Source organism: Chlorocebus sabaeus, chromosome 6 (genome assembly GCF_047675955.1).
Source record: "Chlorocebus sabaeus isolate Y175 chromosome 6, mChlSab1.0.hap1, whole genome shotgun sequence".
Taxonomy (NCBI): domain Eukaryota; kingdom Metazoa; phylum Chordata; class Mammalia; order Primates; family Cercopithecidae; genus Chlorocebus; species Chlorocebus sabaeus.
In genome coordinates this window covers 18,905,899-18,921,133 of record NC_132909.1, presented here as the reverse complement: position 1 = coordinate 18,921,133, position 15,235 = coordinate 18,905,899, and the positions used below count along the sequence as shown (strand labels likewise).

The 15,235-nt window shown below is 51.5% G+C and overlaps 1 protein-coding gene across 16 annotated transcripts in view; it reads right to left on the bottom strand.

The window, feature by feature from the left end:
• C6H19orf47 (chromosome 6 C19orf47 homolog) overlaps positions 1 to 15,235 on the bottom strand; it is a 56,412-nt gene that overhangs the window by 19,818 nt on the left and 21,359 nt on the right. For 12 of the 16 annotated variants that reach the window (XM_073016448.1, XM_073016446.1, XM_073016443.1 and 9 more), the window contains 3 exons: positions 13,669 to 13,821; positions 11,323 to 11,393; positions 9,343 to 9,691 (listed from right to left, as the gene is read on the bottom strand). In XM_073016448.1, coding sequence (XP_072872549.1) covers positions 9,343 to 9,691; positions 11,323 to 11,393; positions 13,669 to 13,821 — 573 coding nt within the window. Of the gene's footprint in view, positions 1 to 8,398; positions 9,692 to 11,322; positions 11,394 to 13,668; positions 13,822 to 15,235 lie in introns of those variants that run through there. The other 4 variants (XM_073016449.1, XM_037991688.2, XM_073016444.1 and 1 more) reach the window with 4 other exon arrangements.

Sequence of the window (15,235 nt, the reverse complement as noted above, 5' to 3'; positions counted from 1 at the left end):
CCCATCTCTATTAAAAATACAAAAATTAGCCAGGCTTGGTTGCATGCACGTGTAATTCCAGCTACTCAGGAGGCTAAGGCAGGGGAATCACTTGAACCCAGGAAGCGGAAGTTGTGGTGAGCTGAGATCGCTCCATTGCACTCCAGCCTGGGCAACTAGAGTGAAACTCTGTCTCAAACACAAAAACAAAAACAATGGGAGTATAACAAGTCAAAGGGGCTCTGGAACCAAGTGAAAGAGCTCCCCATAGCCAAAGTCAGACTAATGTGAGTGACAAAACAAAGGAAGTAACATTGGACGATAACCTCAAGTACAAAGTAAATATCCCTGAGGCCAAACTCATAAAAATAAATGACTGAATAAGTTACTAGATGAGAAGAGACACATTTCCTTTACAGAAGAATTTCAGGTAATTTATGTAAATTCCTTGCCCCCAAGGAGGTGGAGCATAAACCACTCAACTCCTCACATGCGGGCTGTGCAGTGAATTCCTTCCAAAGAGCACAAGGTGTAAAGGGAGAAAGAAGAGTAGCTTTACAAAGTGGAGAAACTTGACAAACAGGTGATCAAGGTGAACAAAAACAGTGATGAATCATGTGAAGAGTGTATACCCTCGATATGTGATGAAATGACACTTCCCCTTTGAGGTCTTCCTCCAGAAAACACGTAACTCCAGTGTAATCATGGGAAAAGTATCAGACAAATCCCAGCTGAGGGGCATCCTATGTCTGACCAGAACTTGTCAAAACTATCAAAGTAGGCATCAACACCAAGGAAAGTTTGAGCAACTGCCCCAGCCAGGGGGAACCTAAGGAGACATGACAACTCCTTATTTGTCGATATAAGTGTCTGGAGCTAGAATGTTATCAAATTTGACAACATAATGTTATATGAGATCCTGGAACAGTAAAACACATTAGGTAAAACTAAGGCAATCTGAATAAACTACAGACTTTAATTAATACTAATGGATCGATATAGTTTCATTAATTTGTGACAAATGTACCACTCAGGAATAACTGAGTGTGGGGTACACGGCGAATAACTGAGTGTGGGGTACACGGCGAATAACTGAGTGTGGGGTATACGGCGAATAACTGAGTGTGGGGTATACGGCGAATAACTGAGTGTGGGGTACACGGCGAATAACTGAGTGTGGGGTATACGGCGAATAACTGAGTGTGGGGTACACGGCGAATAACTGAGTGTGGGGTATACGGCGAATAACTGAGTGTGGGGTATACGGCGAATAACTGAGTGTGGGGTATACGGCGAATAACTGAGTGTGGGGTATACGGCGAATAACTGAGTGTGGGGTATACGGCGAATAACTGAGTGTGGGGTATACGGCGAATAACTGAGTGTGGGGTATACGGCGAATAACTGAGTGTGGGGTATACGGCGAATAACTGAGTGTGGGGTATACGGCGAATAACTGAGTGTGGGGTATACGGCGAATAACTGAGTGTGGGGTATACGGCGAATAACTGAGTGTGGGGTATACGGCGAATAACTGAGTGTGGGGTATACGGCGAATAACTGAGTGTGGGGTATACGGCGAATAACTGAGTGTGGGGTATACGGCGAATAACTGAGTGTGGGGTATACGGCGAATAACTGAGTGTGGGGTATACGGCGAATAACTGAGTGTGGGGTATACGGCGAATAACTGAGTGTGGGGTATACGGCGAATAACTGAGTGTGGGGTATACGGCGAATAACTGAGTGTGGGGTATACGGCGAATAACTGAGTGTGGGGTATACGGCGAATAACTGAGTGTGGGGTATACGGCGAATAACTGAGTGTGGGGTATACGGCGAATAACTGAGTGTGGGGTATACGGCGAATAACTGAGTGTGGGGTATACGGCGAATAACTGAGTGTGGGGTATACGGCGAATAACTGAGTGTGGGGTATACGGCGAATAACTGAGTGTGGGGTATACGGCGAATAACTGAGTGTGGGGTATACGGCAGCTCTTGGCATTATCTTCTCAATTCTTTCTGCGACTCTAAAACTACTCTAAGGCCAGGTGCGGTGGCTCCTGCCTGTAATCCCAACATGTTGGGAGGCTGAGGTGAGTACATCGCTTGAGCTCAGGAATATTGAGACCAGCTGGGGCAATATAGTGAGACCTCATCTCTACAGGTAAAAAAAAAAAAAAAAACAATTGGCCGGGCACGGTGGCTCACACCTGTAAGCCCAGTACTTTGGGAGGCCGAGGTGAGCGAACCACCTGAGGTCAGGAGTTCGAGACCAGCCTGGTTAACACGGTGAAACCCCATTTCTACTAAAAATTAAAAAATTAGCTAGGCGTGGTGGCATGTGCCTGTAATCCCAGGTCCTCAAGAGGCTGAGGCAGGAGAATCGCTTGAACCTGGGACGCAGAGGTTGCAGTGAGCTGAGATCACCCCACCGCACTCCAGCCTGGGCAAGAAAGTGAGACTCCATCTCAAAAAAGTTAAATTAAAAAAATTAGCTGAGCATGGTGGCGTGTGCCTGTAGCCCCAGCTACTCAGGAGGCTGAGGCAAGAGGATCACTTGAGCCTGGTAGGTGGAGGCTACAGTGAGCTGGGATCATACCACTGCACTCCAGTCTGGGTGACAGGGTAAGACCCTGTCTATAAATGAATAAATAAAGCTGTTCTAAAAATAAAGTCTATTACAAAAAAAAAAAAAAGAGAGAGATTTAGCCCTGATTTTGCAGAGAAATGTCTCCTCTGCTCTAGGACCCCGACAGGCCTTCAAAGTGGGGTCTATAGTTGCAGCACTTACCAAACTAAGTTAGGTCAGATGCCCAAAGGAGGAGTGGAGATGGCTGCAGCTCAACTCTTGGCTCATCTCAGCAGCAGGGGCTTGGGCACTGGAGAAAGGGGTACTGGGGCTGGCCTGGGCCTTGGCCACCTGCCTCAGGTACTGCTAGTTTGCATCTGGCTTTAGTATCCACTGATGTGGGCTACCAGAGGAAGGGATGTGTCCAGAGGTGGCCTTGTCTCAGGACGACCATTCACACAGAATCACTCTGCTGGGCTGCTGCAGGTCTGCTTCTGCAATTCAGCATAAGCCCTGGGCTCGCTGCACCACCATTTCCTCATCTGTAGGTTTTTTTTTTTTTTTTTTTTTTTTTTTTGAGGCGGAGTTTCACTCTTGTTGCCCAGGCTGGAGTGCAATGGCACGATCTCGGCTCACCGCAACCTCTGCCTCCCAGGTTCAAGCAATTCTCCTGCCTCAGCCTCCCTAGTAGCTGGGATTATAGGCATGTGCTACCAGGCCCAGCTAATTTTGTATTTTTAGTAGAGACGGGGTTTCTTCATGTTGGTCAGGCTGGTCTCGAACTCCCGACCTTAGGTGATCCACCCGCCTCGGCCTCCCAAAGTGCTGGGATTACAGGCGTGAGCCACTGCGCCCAGCCTTCCTCATCTGTTTATGGGACAAGAATAGGAAGACCCTGCCTTTCATGGTGTTGCCCTCAGGATTCAACAAGTCCAACAACTTGGCCAAGCATTGATTTGGCACTTCCTGGCACACAGGTGGTAGTCAACGTTAGCTCTCAGCATCCCCTGACCCAGCAGTCTCCAACTGGAAGAGTCCAACTTCCTTTATGAAATGGGGTGGTCACCGTGTAAATAAATCACCTGAAGGACGTCAATCATCTTGGAGGAGAGGCTAGTTCAGATCTGCAATGGACTCATTATCAGTATTTGCACTTAAATAATGTAATGTAATAATATGTTCTTCAAATTCACCCCTGAATTGATCCCATGTGTAAGGAAAGTTGTTCGTTCTAGGACTACTTGTAATAGCATGAGGTTGGAAACAACCTGAATTTCCTTCAAACAGGAATTGGTTAAATAAATTAGACTGCTAAGACACGTGTATGCTTGTACATGGGTCCTACATGCTGTTCTGCTGTGTGTTTGTGTGTGTGTATGTGTGTGTGTACTTCACTGGAAAGATTACACAAGAAATTGGTAACACTGGTAGCCTCTGAGGAAGGGACTAGGGGGCTAGGAGAGGTGGTGGGAAGATACTTTTCACTGTAGAGACTTTTGTGTCTTTTGCATTTTGAACCATGTGAATGTATTCTTAATTTTTTCTTTTTTTTTTTTTTCCCTGAGACAGAGTCTTGCTCTGTTGCCCAGGTGGCGTGCAGGGGTGCAATCACAGCTCACTGCAGCCTCAACCTCCTGGGCTCAAGGGATCCTTCCACCTCAGCCTTACAAGTAGCTGGGAATACACGCATGAGCCACCAAACGTGGCTGTGAATGTATTATTTATGCTCAAAAATGCCTAACAGACAGGGAATGGTGGCTCATGCCTGTAATCCCAACACTTTGGGAAGCTGAGATGGGAAAATCACTTGAGACCAGGAGTTTGAGACCAGCCTGAGCACCATAGAAAGACCCTGTCTCTAAAAAACTAAAAGTAAAAAGTGCTTAATAGAGTCGGGGGGAAAAAAAATCTACCCCTGTGGGTCACAGCTGTTGGGGCAAGTGTGGGAGAACTGCCAAGTCAAATGTATAACGGGTGGGCCACTGTGACTCCGGAGTAGCTGGGAAGTGGAGGAGGCATCGGCTCAGGTCACAAGGATGTGGCTCTCAAGGCCTGCATCATCTGAGCTGCAAATGCTTCCTAGGACAGGCCAATAGGGTTGGTGCAGACATCTACACATGGACAACTCTAGAAAGTCCAAAGCCAAATCCACTGTCTTTTTTTTTTTTTTTTGAGACAGTCTCACTCTGTCACCCAGGCTGGAGTGCAGTGGTGTGATCTCTGCTCACTGTAACCTCCGCCTCCCAGGTTCAAGTGATTCTCGTGTCTCAGTCTCCCAAGTAGCTGGGGTTACAAGGGTACACAAACACACGGGCTAATTTTTGTATTTTTAGTAGAGATGGGGTTTTGCCATGTTGGCCAGGCTGGTCCCGAACTCCTGACTTCCAAGTGATCCGCCTGCCTCAGCCTCCCAAAGTGCTAGGATTACAGGCATGAGCCACCATTCTAGGTCCAAAATCACTGTCTTAAGACCCTGTCCTGCCTTCTCCAAAAGGGCTGTTTCAAATCTGCAATCAAGGCAGCGCAGGTGGCTGGGAGCAGTGGCTCATGCCTGTAATCCCAGCACTTTGGGAGGCCAGGGAGAGGGGATCACTTGAGCCCAGGAGTTCGAGACCAGCATGGGGTACAAAGCAAGACCTCATCTCCATAAAATATAAAATAAAATAAAAAATTTTAAAAGGCAGCACAGGGTAGGGATTAAGGGCCATGGATCCTGAAGTCTGCTCCCTGGGGTCAAACCCAGTCCTGCCACCCGCCGGCTGGGTGAGGCCTTCAGTAGTTAACTCCCCTCTCTGTGCCTCTGTAAAGCACAACAATAGGAGAATCTCCCTGGCACAGCTAAGCCCTATGTGGTAAATGACCTACATATGTTTTTATATCATTGCAGTTCCTATTAAACATTGAGAAATTACCATGGCTCTTAAATTTAGCAACTGGAACTCTTCCAGTTCACCCCAGCCGTTGTTAAAAATGTTTTTTTTTTTTGAGACAGAGTCTCACTTTGTCACCCAGGCTGGAGTGCAGTGGCCGGATCTCAGCTCACTGCAAGCTCCGCCTCCCGGGTTTACGCCATTCTCCTGCCTCAGCCTCCTGAGTAGCTGGGACTACAGGCGCCCGCCACCTCGCCTGGCTAGTTTTTTGTATTTTTCAGTAGAGACGGAGTTTCACCGTGTTAGCCAGGATGGTCTCGATCTCCTGACTTCGTGATCTGCCTGTCTCGGCCTCCCAAAGTGCTGGGATTACAGGCTCGAGCCACCGCGCCTGGTGCCGTTGTTAAAATTATGCATGAAGTGGGATCAGAGGAAATTATTAGGAAACAAAGAAGGCTGAAGCTCAGCAGGGGAAGTGTGCATGTGTGAGCTCCTCCTGGTGGCAGTGACCTGAAGGGGTGGCCCCTGGAATCTGAGGGCCAGCATTTGCCATCCTTTGAGGTCAGGCCTCAGCCAGTCTCAGGAGGGTCTAGCCTGGGACCCCACAGGGAAAGGGGCCTATCACTGCTCTCTACAGCTGTCCCTCATCCTGAAGTCTGGCCCTTCACAGCCCATCCCCAGTACCTGGGACTCTGCGTGACACACAGTCGGTCTCCAATACGACATAACTGAAAAACTGAAAAGAATGGATTTGGGGAAGATGAAAGAAGTTCTGGAGATGGATGGTGGTAATGGGCACACAACAGTGTGAATGTACTTAATGCCCTGCACGGTACAGTTTAAAATGGTCAAAATGGGCCAGGCGTGGTGGCTCACGCCTGTAATCCCAGCACTTTGGGAGGCTGAAGTGGGCGGATCACCTGAGGTCAGGACTTCAAGACCAGACTGGCCAACATAGTGAAACCCCATCTACTAAAAATACGAAAATTAGCTGGGAGTGGTGGCAGGCGCCTGTAATCCCAGCTACCAGGGAGGCTGAGGCAGGTGAATCGCTTGAACCCAGGAGGTAGAGGTTTCAGTGAGCCAAGATCACGCCATGGCACTCCAGCCTAGGCAACAACAGCAAAACTCTATCTCAAAAAAAAATAAACAATAAAAATAAAATGGTAAAAATGGTAAATTTCACAAGATGTATATTTTCCCACAACGAAAATAAACGGATGAGATCTAGTCTCATCTTTACCTGCTCTCTCATTAGTTCTCCTCCAACCCCCGACCTTTCCTAGGCTGTCTCTTTTTGTCAGATCCTGTTCTCTAAACAGGGAAAGGGCCCCAGATTCCATCCTGGGTCCCCTCCAATCTCTATGTTCCCTTTCCAGGTGGTATTACCAGGCCCTTGGCTTTTTTTTTTTTTTTTTTTTTTTAAGATAGAGTCTCGTTCTTGTTGCCTAGGCTGGAGTGCAGTGGCACGATCTCAACTCATTGCAACCTCTGCCTCCCGGGTTCAAGCGATTCTCCTGCCTCAGTCTCCTGAGTAGCTGGGATTACAGGCATCTGCCACCACACCCGGTTAATTTTTGTATTTTTAGTAGAGACGGGGTTTCACCATCTTGGCCAGGCTGGTCTCGAACTCCTGACCTCGTGATCCACCTGCCTCGGCCTCCCAAAGTCCTGAGATGACAAGCATGAGCCACTACGCCCAACCAAGGCCCTTGGCTTTGATTCCAGCTGTACCCTGCACACTGTCAGCAGCCATGAACCCCCAGTCCAGGTGTCCCCCTGAGCCCCAGTGTGGACCCTAAAAGGCACAATGTGGTCAGAACACAGCTCCCTCCTCCTTGACCTGCTCCTTCCTCCTGTCTCCCCTTCTCTGTTAACAGCTGTTCCCCCAGATGCTCGGGTCTAATATCTAGGCGGGCCCTGTGATTCTCATCTTCTCTGGTCCCAACTTCCAACACATCAGCACATCCCACAGCTCTTCCTCCAAAGCACACCCTAAGCAGCCCAAGCAGCCCTCCTCCCTGCTCCCACCGCCACGCCCTCGCGCAGCCGCCCTGGCTTCCTGCCCGGACTGCTACAGTGGCCACCGCCCCAGCCCTCCCAGCCGTTCCTTCTCCTCGAAGAAGCCGGAGCGATGCTCCTAAACGAAACTCAGCTCAGCACACCCCAGCTCCAAATCCTCCCGATCCAGCACTCCTGGGTCACTGTGCACATTCTTCCACCTTGGTCACGATGTCCCCAGCCACCTAGCTCCTGCCCACCCACCTCTGCCTCGTGATGGACGAAGGACCCACCCTCACTCACAGCCATCAGCCTTCTTCCTGTTTGTTTTCCCACCTCAGCACCTCTGCCCCTGGCTGGCTGTCTGCCTGAAAGCTCTCCTCCTGAACTTCATGAAGCCACATTCCCAGCTCAGCCTCCATGTCACCTCTTCTGAAAGGCCTTCCTGTCCCCAACCCCTGAAGGGGCCCTGGCCACTTTCTCCCACTCCTCGGATTCCTTGGCCAGCACCACTGCTTTACCTACACCCCATCCCTGGAGAGGCCCTGCTCACTGCCTGCTACCAGCTCCTAGGACAGGCCTGACTCAGGGGCACTGTGCAGCAGGGAGAGGTGAGCGACCAAACCAGTGGAAATTTGTGGTCTCACAAACGGAGCCCATCATTTGGAAAGATGCCAACAGGCAGAGTGGCAGAGGCAGGTGAAATTCATGGGGGGAGGGGACAGAGTGAAGAAAGAACCACTACGGCTTATTGGGGGTGGGGGCGGCCTAACTGAATGGTGACTGTGGCCATTACTCCTCTCGACTCAGGGCTTGCAGCAGGGATATGGGCCACGTGTGTGCAGGAAGCCTGACCTTTAGAGACACAGCCCAACCCTTTGCCAGCATCCCCAGCCCACACTGCGCATAGTGTGAAACAGTCCTGCAACTCACCCTGAAGGAGGGGGGGAAATGATTTGAAAGTCACAAAAAATATATTAAAACAGCAGCTGTCTTCACTCTAGGCACTGGCCTCCCTTCTCAGTGCCCCTTGCCCACCACCCGCCATAGACTTTCAGAGACAAAGACGCCCAGGGCAGGAAAACGGACGCGCCTCGGCCGCAGCCCAGGGTCTGGAGAGGTCCCTCCAGCCTGGGAGTGGAGGGCGGCTAACAGTCTCAACAGGCTCGACGCCACCGCCGACGAGGGGGCCGCTGGGAGGCCGGAGGTACAGGAGGGTCGGGCAGGACGCAGCGGACAGTCGGGCCTTGCCACGGGGACAGAAAATAGAAGAGAAATGAACAGAGTGAAGACAGGGAGAGAGAGAAGTCACAGCAGAGGCGCAGAGGAATGAGGGATGTCAGTGGGGAGTGCGGGAAGGGAGGCCCTCCAGGTGACACCCACTCAGTTGAGGGGGACAGGGAGGGCTGATAAGCTGGGGTCTGAGGCAGCAGACCGTGCTCGGGGGAGGAAGGGGAATATAGGAGAGGAAGAGGGCCCCTGGCACTTGGGAGAGGTAGAAAAGTGGGTTCTGCCAAGGCCACAGCCAGAGAAGAAAGCAAAGAGGACATGAGAGAAGGGGAGTCCTGGAGCGGGCCAGGCCAGCTGCAACGACCATCCCAGGCTAGGAGAAATGGGGTGATCCCCCGAATGCTCGGGCCTAGCTCTAGAGCCCGAGGGAGACAAGTTGTGTCATCCAGGAGCTGGTGGGAGGCGTGATGAAGCCAGGAGCCTGGGGCGGCCAGGGCAGATGCCCACGGGCTCTGCTGCCTGCACCCCGCCCACACGTGGGCTAGAAGGTCCTGCGGCCCAGTCTTTTGAACACGCTCACAGTGCCCGCGTGGTCCATCTGGGCACCAAGGCCCTCGCTGGAGCTGCTCCCCCGGGGCCCCACCAGAGTCCTCTTAATGGTGACCTTGACTTCAGCTGAGGACTTACTCTTGGTGCTGGTGACCTGGCTGTCCTGGGCCTCGGGCACAAGGGTAGCTGCGCCCAGTCTCTTGATGATGCTGACTTTAGACAAGGACTCCGGCTTCCTCTCAAGCCCGGACCGTGAGGAAAGCGCCAGGCGCCGCAGTGTCGGGGCAGCGGCCGTTGTCGCCGAGCTCGTGGCCTTGGCTTTGACAGTCAGTGCTGGCTGGGGACTGGCCTTGGCTGGGCCCCGTCCTAGCTTCTTCAGGACCCCGGCATACTGCAAGACAGAGCTGCTGCTGTCATTGTCGCTGTCCCAAGCCAGATCCTCGTCCGTTTCTGGGGTGGCCCCCAGGCGGCTGAAGACTCCTGTGGGCTGTAGAGGTCAGAGACAGGATGAATGAGTCACTGAGTCACTCAACACACATTCATGGAGAGCTGCTTCCTCTGTGCCTGGCCTCCTGGGACTCACAGTTGGGAGAAACACCCATCACTGACACCCCAGATAGTGGCGAGAGCCACGAAGTGGGCAGTCCAGGGGACTGGAGGAGCCCAGAGGAAGTACCTGACCTTCCTAGAAGTTCAGGGAGGGCTCCCTGAGAGAGGGGACATCTGAGCTGGAAGTGGCTCTAATAAAGAGGGAAGAGGACGGGAATGCCACACAAAGGGAAGGTCATTTGCAAGGTCAGTAGGTGGGCATGATTGGAGTGGAGAGATTAATCTGGTCATTCACTCCACAGTTATTTTGAGTCCCAACTCTATATTGTACCTGGTCCTAGGCCAGCAGTGCTAGGGACACAGTGATGACCAAGACAGCCTCAGCTCTGCCCTCATGGGGCTCATAGTCCAGTGGGGAAGACAGGCTTGGCATCAGAAATGACACAAATAATTCTGCAAGAACAACAGTAACGCCTTCTAGACGGAGAAGGAGAGCTGGAGGGCAGAAGACAGGGGTGGCTCCTCATCAGTCCAAAGGAACTTTCCCTGAGGCACCAACTTTGAAGCCAGGCCCTCCAAGATGAATTAGCAAAGAAAAGAGCATGCGCTTTGCCCTGAAGGCAGGAAGCATAATCCTATGTATTGAGCACTCACTATGTGCCCAGTTCTTCATAGGGCTGGAACTTCCAGCCACATGATCCCGAGTGTTCCCATCCTCCTCATGGTAAGATTCTTGGAAGTGAGCAAGCCAGAGTTGCTGCACCCTGTGGAGCAGGACACTGGCAGGCAGGAAACACAGCTGGGGAGCTCTGCAATAGTTCACCAACAGGCACCGCACAGCCCAGCACCATGCAGGGATGATCTTAACCCTACAGCCGTCCTTGGAGGTGGGTCTATACAGATGAGGAGGCTGAAGTACAAAGGACCTAAGTGACATGGCCAAAGCCACGCAGTCAGGCCCCTGTGGGCTTCAGGGTGTACTCTGAACTACACACCATGCCTGGGGCCTGTGGAACTGCAGGCCGTGGCAGGAAGTGCAGGCTGCATCATGGGCACAGTGAAAAGCCTCTGCAGGGCTTCCAGTTGGGGGAAAGGCCCTGTCCTGTGGGCTGCACACACTGCTGCTCTGGGGATAGGGGGCTGGGGTCCATGGTAGCTGTGCGAGACCGTTCAAGAGGCTATCGTCCTATCCGGATAGGGAGAGTGGCAGAGGAGGGAGAGAACAGTAGAGTCATCAGACCCACTGACAGACTGCAATGGGGAGGGCAGGCAGCCCTCAGATGGGGGCCCAGGAGAGGACTAACTTGGGGAAAGACGCTAAGACCAGTTGGGGACATGGTGGGTGTGAGGCATCCAGGAGTCACTGGACCCCCAGGGCTGGAAATTGGGAGAGAAGCCAGGGCAGAAGACAGACGGGAAAGCCACCAGTGCAAAGCCAGGAACTGAGGCTGGAAAGGAAGGTTAGACAGCCCTGGGCTGAGTGAGGTCGAGATGTGTTAAGAGTCAGGAGCACCGCTCAGGGAAGACAAGAGCTCGCACGCCCAGGATCGCTCCCCCATCCCCACTCACTTTACTTCCCGTTGTGGTGTCTGCCTTGGTCTCGGCGCCGAGGCGGTCAAACACAGACGTCCTGTGGAGACCTGGGAGGGAAGTGAAGCCATCAGGGAGAGGCCCTGGTGGGCCAGGCCTAGGCTGAGCTCTGTACAGATACCAAGGCAGCCCAGATACCAGTAGCTCCGGGACAGGCAGGGCCAGACTGTGCTGAGTTGGGTGTTATGTCTACACTGTTGGTTCACACTGACCTTAACCCAGCCCTATCTGGCTCGAGTCAAATGTGGGAAAGACCAGCTACAACTGGCAGATTCCCTACACCTCAGCACTAGCTCATGACTTATGTGCACAGGAAGAGTTCTTAGTCCCTGCATGTTCCTTTCACTTCTTGGGGTCAGGGACCTCTGAGAGAATCCGATGAGCAGTAGTGCCTCCTCCCCTAAATTATAACCTAATAGCCATCAATAGAATGGTTACTAAATTATGGTATATAAACACTCTGGAAATAATAAACCACCATTAAAAAAAGAATGAAGAAGATCTACCTGCATTAATATGAGAAGATCTCAACAAAAAAGTTACAGAACATGGGCCAGGCGTGGCAAGGTGCACCTGTAATCCGTTTGGGAGGCTGAGGCAGGTGGATCACCTGAGCCCAGGAGTTTGAGAACAACCTGGGTAATATAGTGAGACCCCATCTCTAAATATATATATATGAACAAAAAAGTTATAGAACAGGCCAGGAGTGGTGGCTTATGTCTGTAATCCCAACACGGTGGGAGGCAGTGGTGGGCAAATCGCATGAGCCTAAGAGTTAGAAATCAGAATTTAAAAGTTAGCTGGGCATGGTGACCCACATCTATAGTCCCTGCTACTGGGGAGGTAAGGTAGGAACCCAGGAGGTTGAGGCGGTGAGTCGTGTTCATACCACAGCACTCCAGCCCAGGCAACAGAGCAACACTCTGTCTCAAAGAAAAAAAAAAAAAGAAAAACAAGAAAAGAAAAGTTAAGTACAGGCACAGTGGCTCACGCCTGTAATTCCAGCACTTTGGGAGGCCGAGGCAGGTGGATCACCCGAGATCAGGAGTTTGAGACCAGCCTGGCCAACATGATGAAACCCCATCTCTACTAAAAATATAAAAATTAGCCAGGCGTGGTGGCGCGCACCTGTAATCCCAGCTTCTTGGGAGATTGAGGCAGGAGAATTGCTTGAATCCAGGAAGCGGAAGTTGCAGTGAGCCGAGACTGTGCCACTGCACTCCAGCCTGGGTAACAGAGCAAGACTCCGGTTCAAAAAAAAAAAAACAAAAAAGTTGTAAAACAATACTGACATTTTAAACACAAATACTATTTGTGTTTAAAAAAGAAACACTAGGCTGAGTGCAATGGCTCACACTTGTAATCCTAGCAATTTGGAAAGGTGAAGCAGGCAGATCACTTGAACTCAGGAGTTCAAGACCAGACTGGGCAACATGGCAAAATCCCATCTCTACAAAAAATACAAAAATTGGGTGGGCGTGGTGGCATGTGCCTGTAGTCCCAGCTACTCAGGAGGCTGAGGCAGGACTACTTGAACCTGGGAGGTCGAGGAGACTGGAGTGAGTCGATAAGGTGCCACTCACCGTAACCCAGCCTGGGTGATGAAGTGAGACTCTGTCTCAAAAAAATAAAAACTAAAACTAAAAAACAAAAAACTGCCTATATATGTGTATATGTATGTACATAGATGCTGGTCTGGAAAGGTTAACAAGAGACAAGGATATGGGAGTGAGGGAAAAGAGTTTGTTTTTACTGAATACGTTTCTGCATCATCTGAAAGTGCTGGAGTTACAGGCATGGGCCACTGAGCCCAGCCTTTCTAACAGAGACGGGGTCTCACTATGTGGCATGCTTGAACTCCTAGGCTCAAGCAGTCTTCCCACCTCAGTCTCCCAAAGGGCTGGGATTCAGGTGTGTGCGTCACCACGCCCAGCCAAGAGATTATCTCTGTACTCCAAGTCACAAGGCCTAGCTTTGGACTGTATCTCCACTCGTCTCCTCTGGCTCATAGCAATGGTGCCACTTTGGGATAACTGCCCTTGGCCAAGCACATCCACTTATTTTACAGCAGACTATCACTCCATCCTTGCTCCTGCCCCTTAGGGAAGAGGTGCCAAGGAGACCAGCTACACTAACTGCAGGATCAGAGGGCAGAGGTGATGTGTTTCCCTCCTCTGTGGCCACCATCACTGTTCCCTTGGCCTGTGGCTCCTGCATCCCTGTTAAAGCCTGCTTCTCAGCTGCTGTAAGATATGACGGGCCCTGTGTGATGCAGAGGGAGGGACATGGTCCCCACAGGGAAGTGTGCCCCTGATGGGCCAGTACCTTTTGCAGCCTGCTGCTGCTCCAGGATCTTGCGGGTGCGGGGTGTGGTGCCTTTGGGCATGTTGATGACGTACTTCCCCTCCATCTCAGCAGTGACCCGGCGCCGCTTGGCAGGAACAGCCAGGCTCTCCTCCTCCTGGCAGGCCAGGGCTGCTGGGGGAATAAAGCAGGGGTATCAGCACTCTTTGAGACAAAACGTTCTCTCAGGATGGAGGCTGGACATTAGGTATCCTTTATCTCCACACATTCACGACTAGAATCCCTTATCTTCCCAACCACCCACATCACCACTGACAGAACCACTGAGAAACTCAGGTCTGCGCAACATGAGGTCACAGAAGGCGCTCAGAATCCCCAGGTCCCCAGGCTGTGGCAGGCCTCCCAGGCTTTCTGTGGCTCTGTCCCTGTTCCAAGCAGGCTCCTGGCCCAGCCCAGCCCACGTCCCCTCGGATGGGGAACCTGCTGGGTGGTGGAAAGGTTCTAGAGCTCCAAGCAGGCAGTGCTTTATGGCTGCACTCACTTTTCAACAAGCACTTGAGCTGTGTGTACACTTATGAGTGGTGGATTGTGCATAAGTTACACCTCAACTTAAAAAATGAATCCCCCCAAACGTGTTAAGGGTTAAAAGAGCCAATTGTTCCCGGGCTCACCATCTTCGCAATACTTTGTTACACTGATTTTAACTTTTTTTTTTTTTTTTTTAAGACCGAGTTTTCGTTCTTGTTGCCCAGTCTGGAGTGCAATGGCACGATCTCAGCTCACTACAACCTCTACCTCCTAAATTTGATTCTCCTGCCTCAGCCTCCCAAGTAGCTGGGATTACAGGCATGCGCCACCACGCCCAGCTAATTGTTGTATTTTTGGTAGACATGGGGTTTCACCACATTGGTCAGGCTGCTCTCAAACTCCCAACCTCAGGTGATGCACCTGCCTCGGCCTTCCAAAGTTCTGGGATTACAGGTGTAAGCCACCACGCCCGGCCTATTTATTTATTTATTTTTTAATGTAGAGACAGGGTTTTGTCATCTTGTGCAGGTTGGTCTTGAGTTCCTGGGCTCAAGGGATCCTCCTGCCTCAGCCTCTCACAGTGCTGGGATTGCAGGTATGCGCCACCACACCCAGCCTGATTTTAACTTTTTTGCTCGTGGCACACAAATCAAAGGCCAGAAGACAGTGAGGCATTTCCAAACCTGCAGGACAAAGGGGAGATGTTGTGATGGAGGTGCACGGGGCGTGATGGTAGTGGATGTCAGAAACATGAAGTGCCCTGGGCCTCAATTTCTACATTTGCCTTATGACACCATGAAGTCATTGCTGTGGGGATGGGTCCAGCAAAGGCATAAAAGCATGGTGGATGGAAAGGCTTGGGAGCCCAGGGACTGCAGGCCCATTCCCAGCTCTCAAGCTGAGACCTGGAGGAGGACAGAGGCCAACATGGAGCAGTCTGGGGAGGAAGAGTGATCAGGCCGAGGGGTCACCAGGGGCAAACGCCCCATGATGGGAAGGAGGCTGGAGGGGAGCAAGTGGGCATGCAAAGTGGGGCGATGCAAGAGATGAATCCACATGA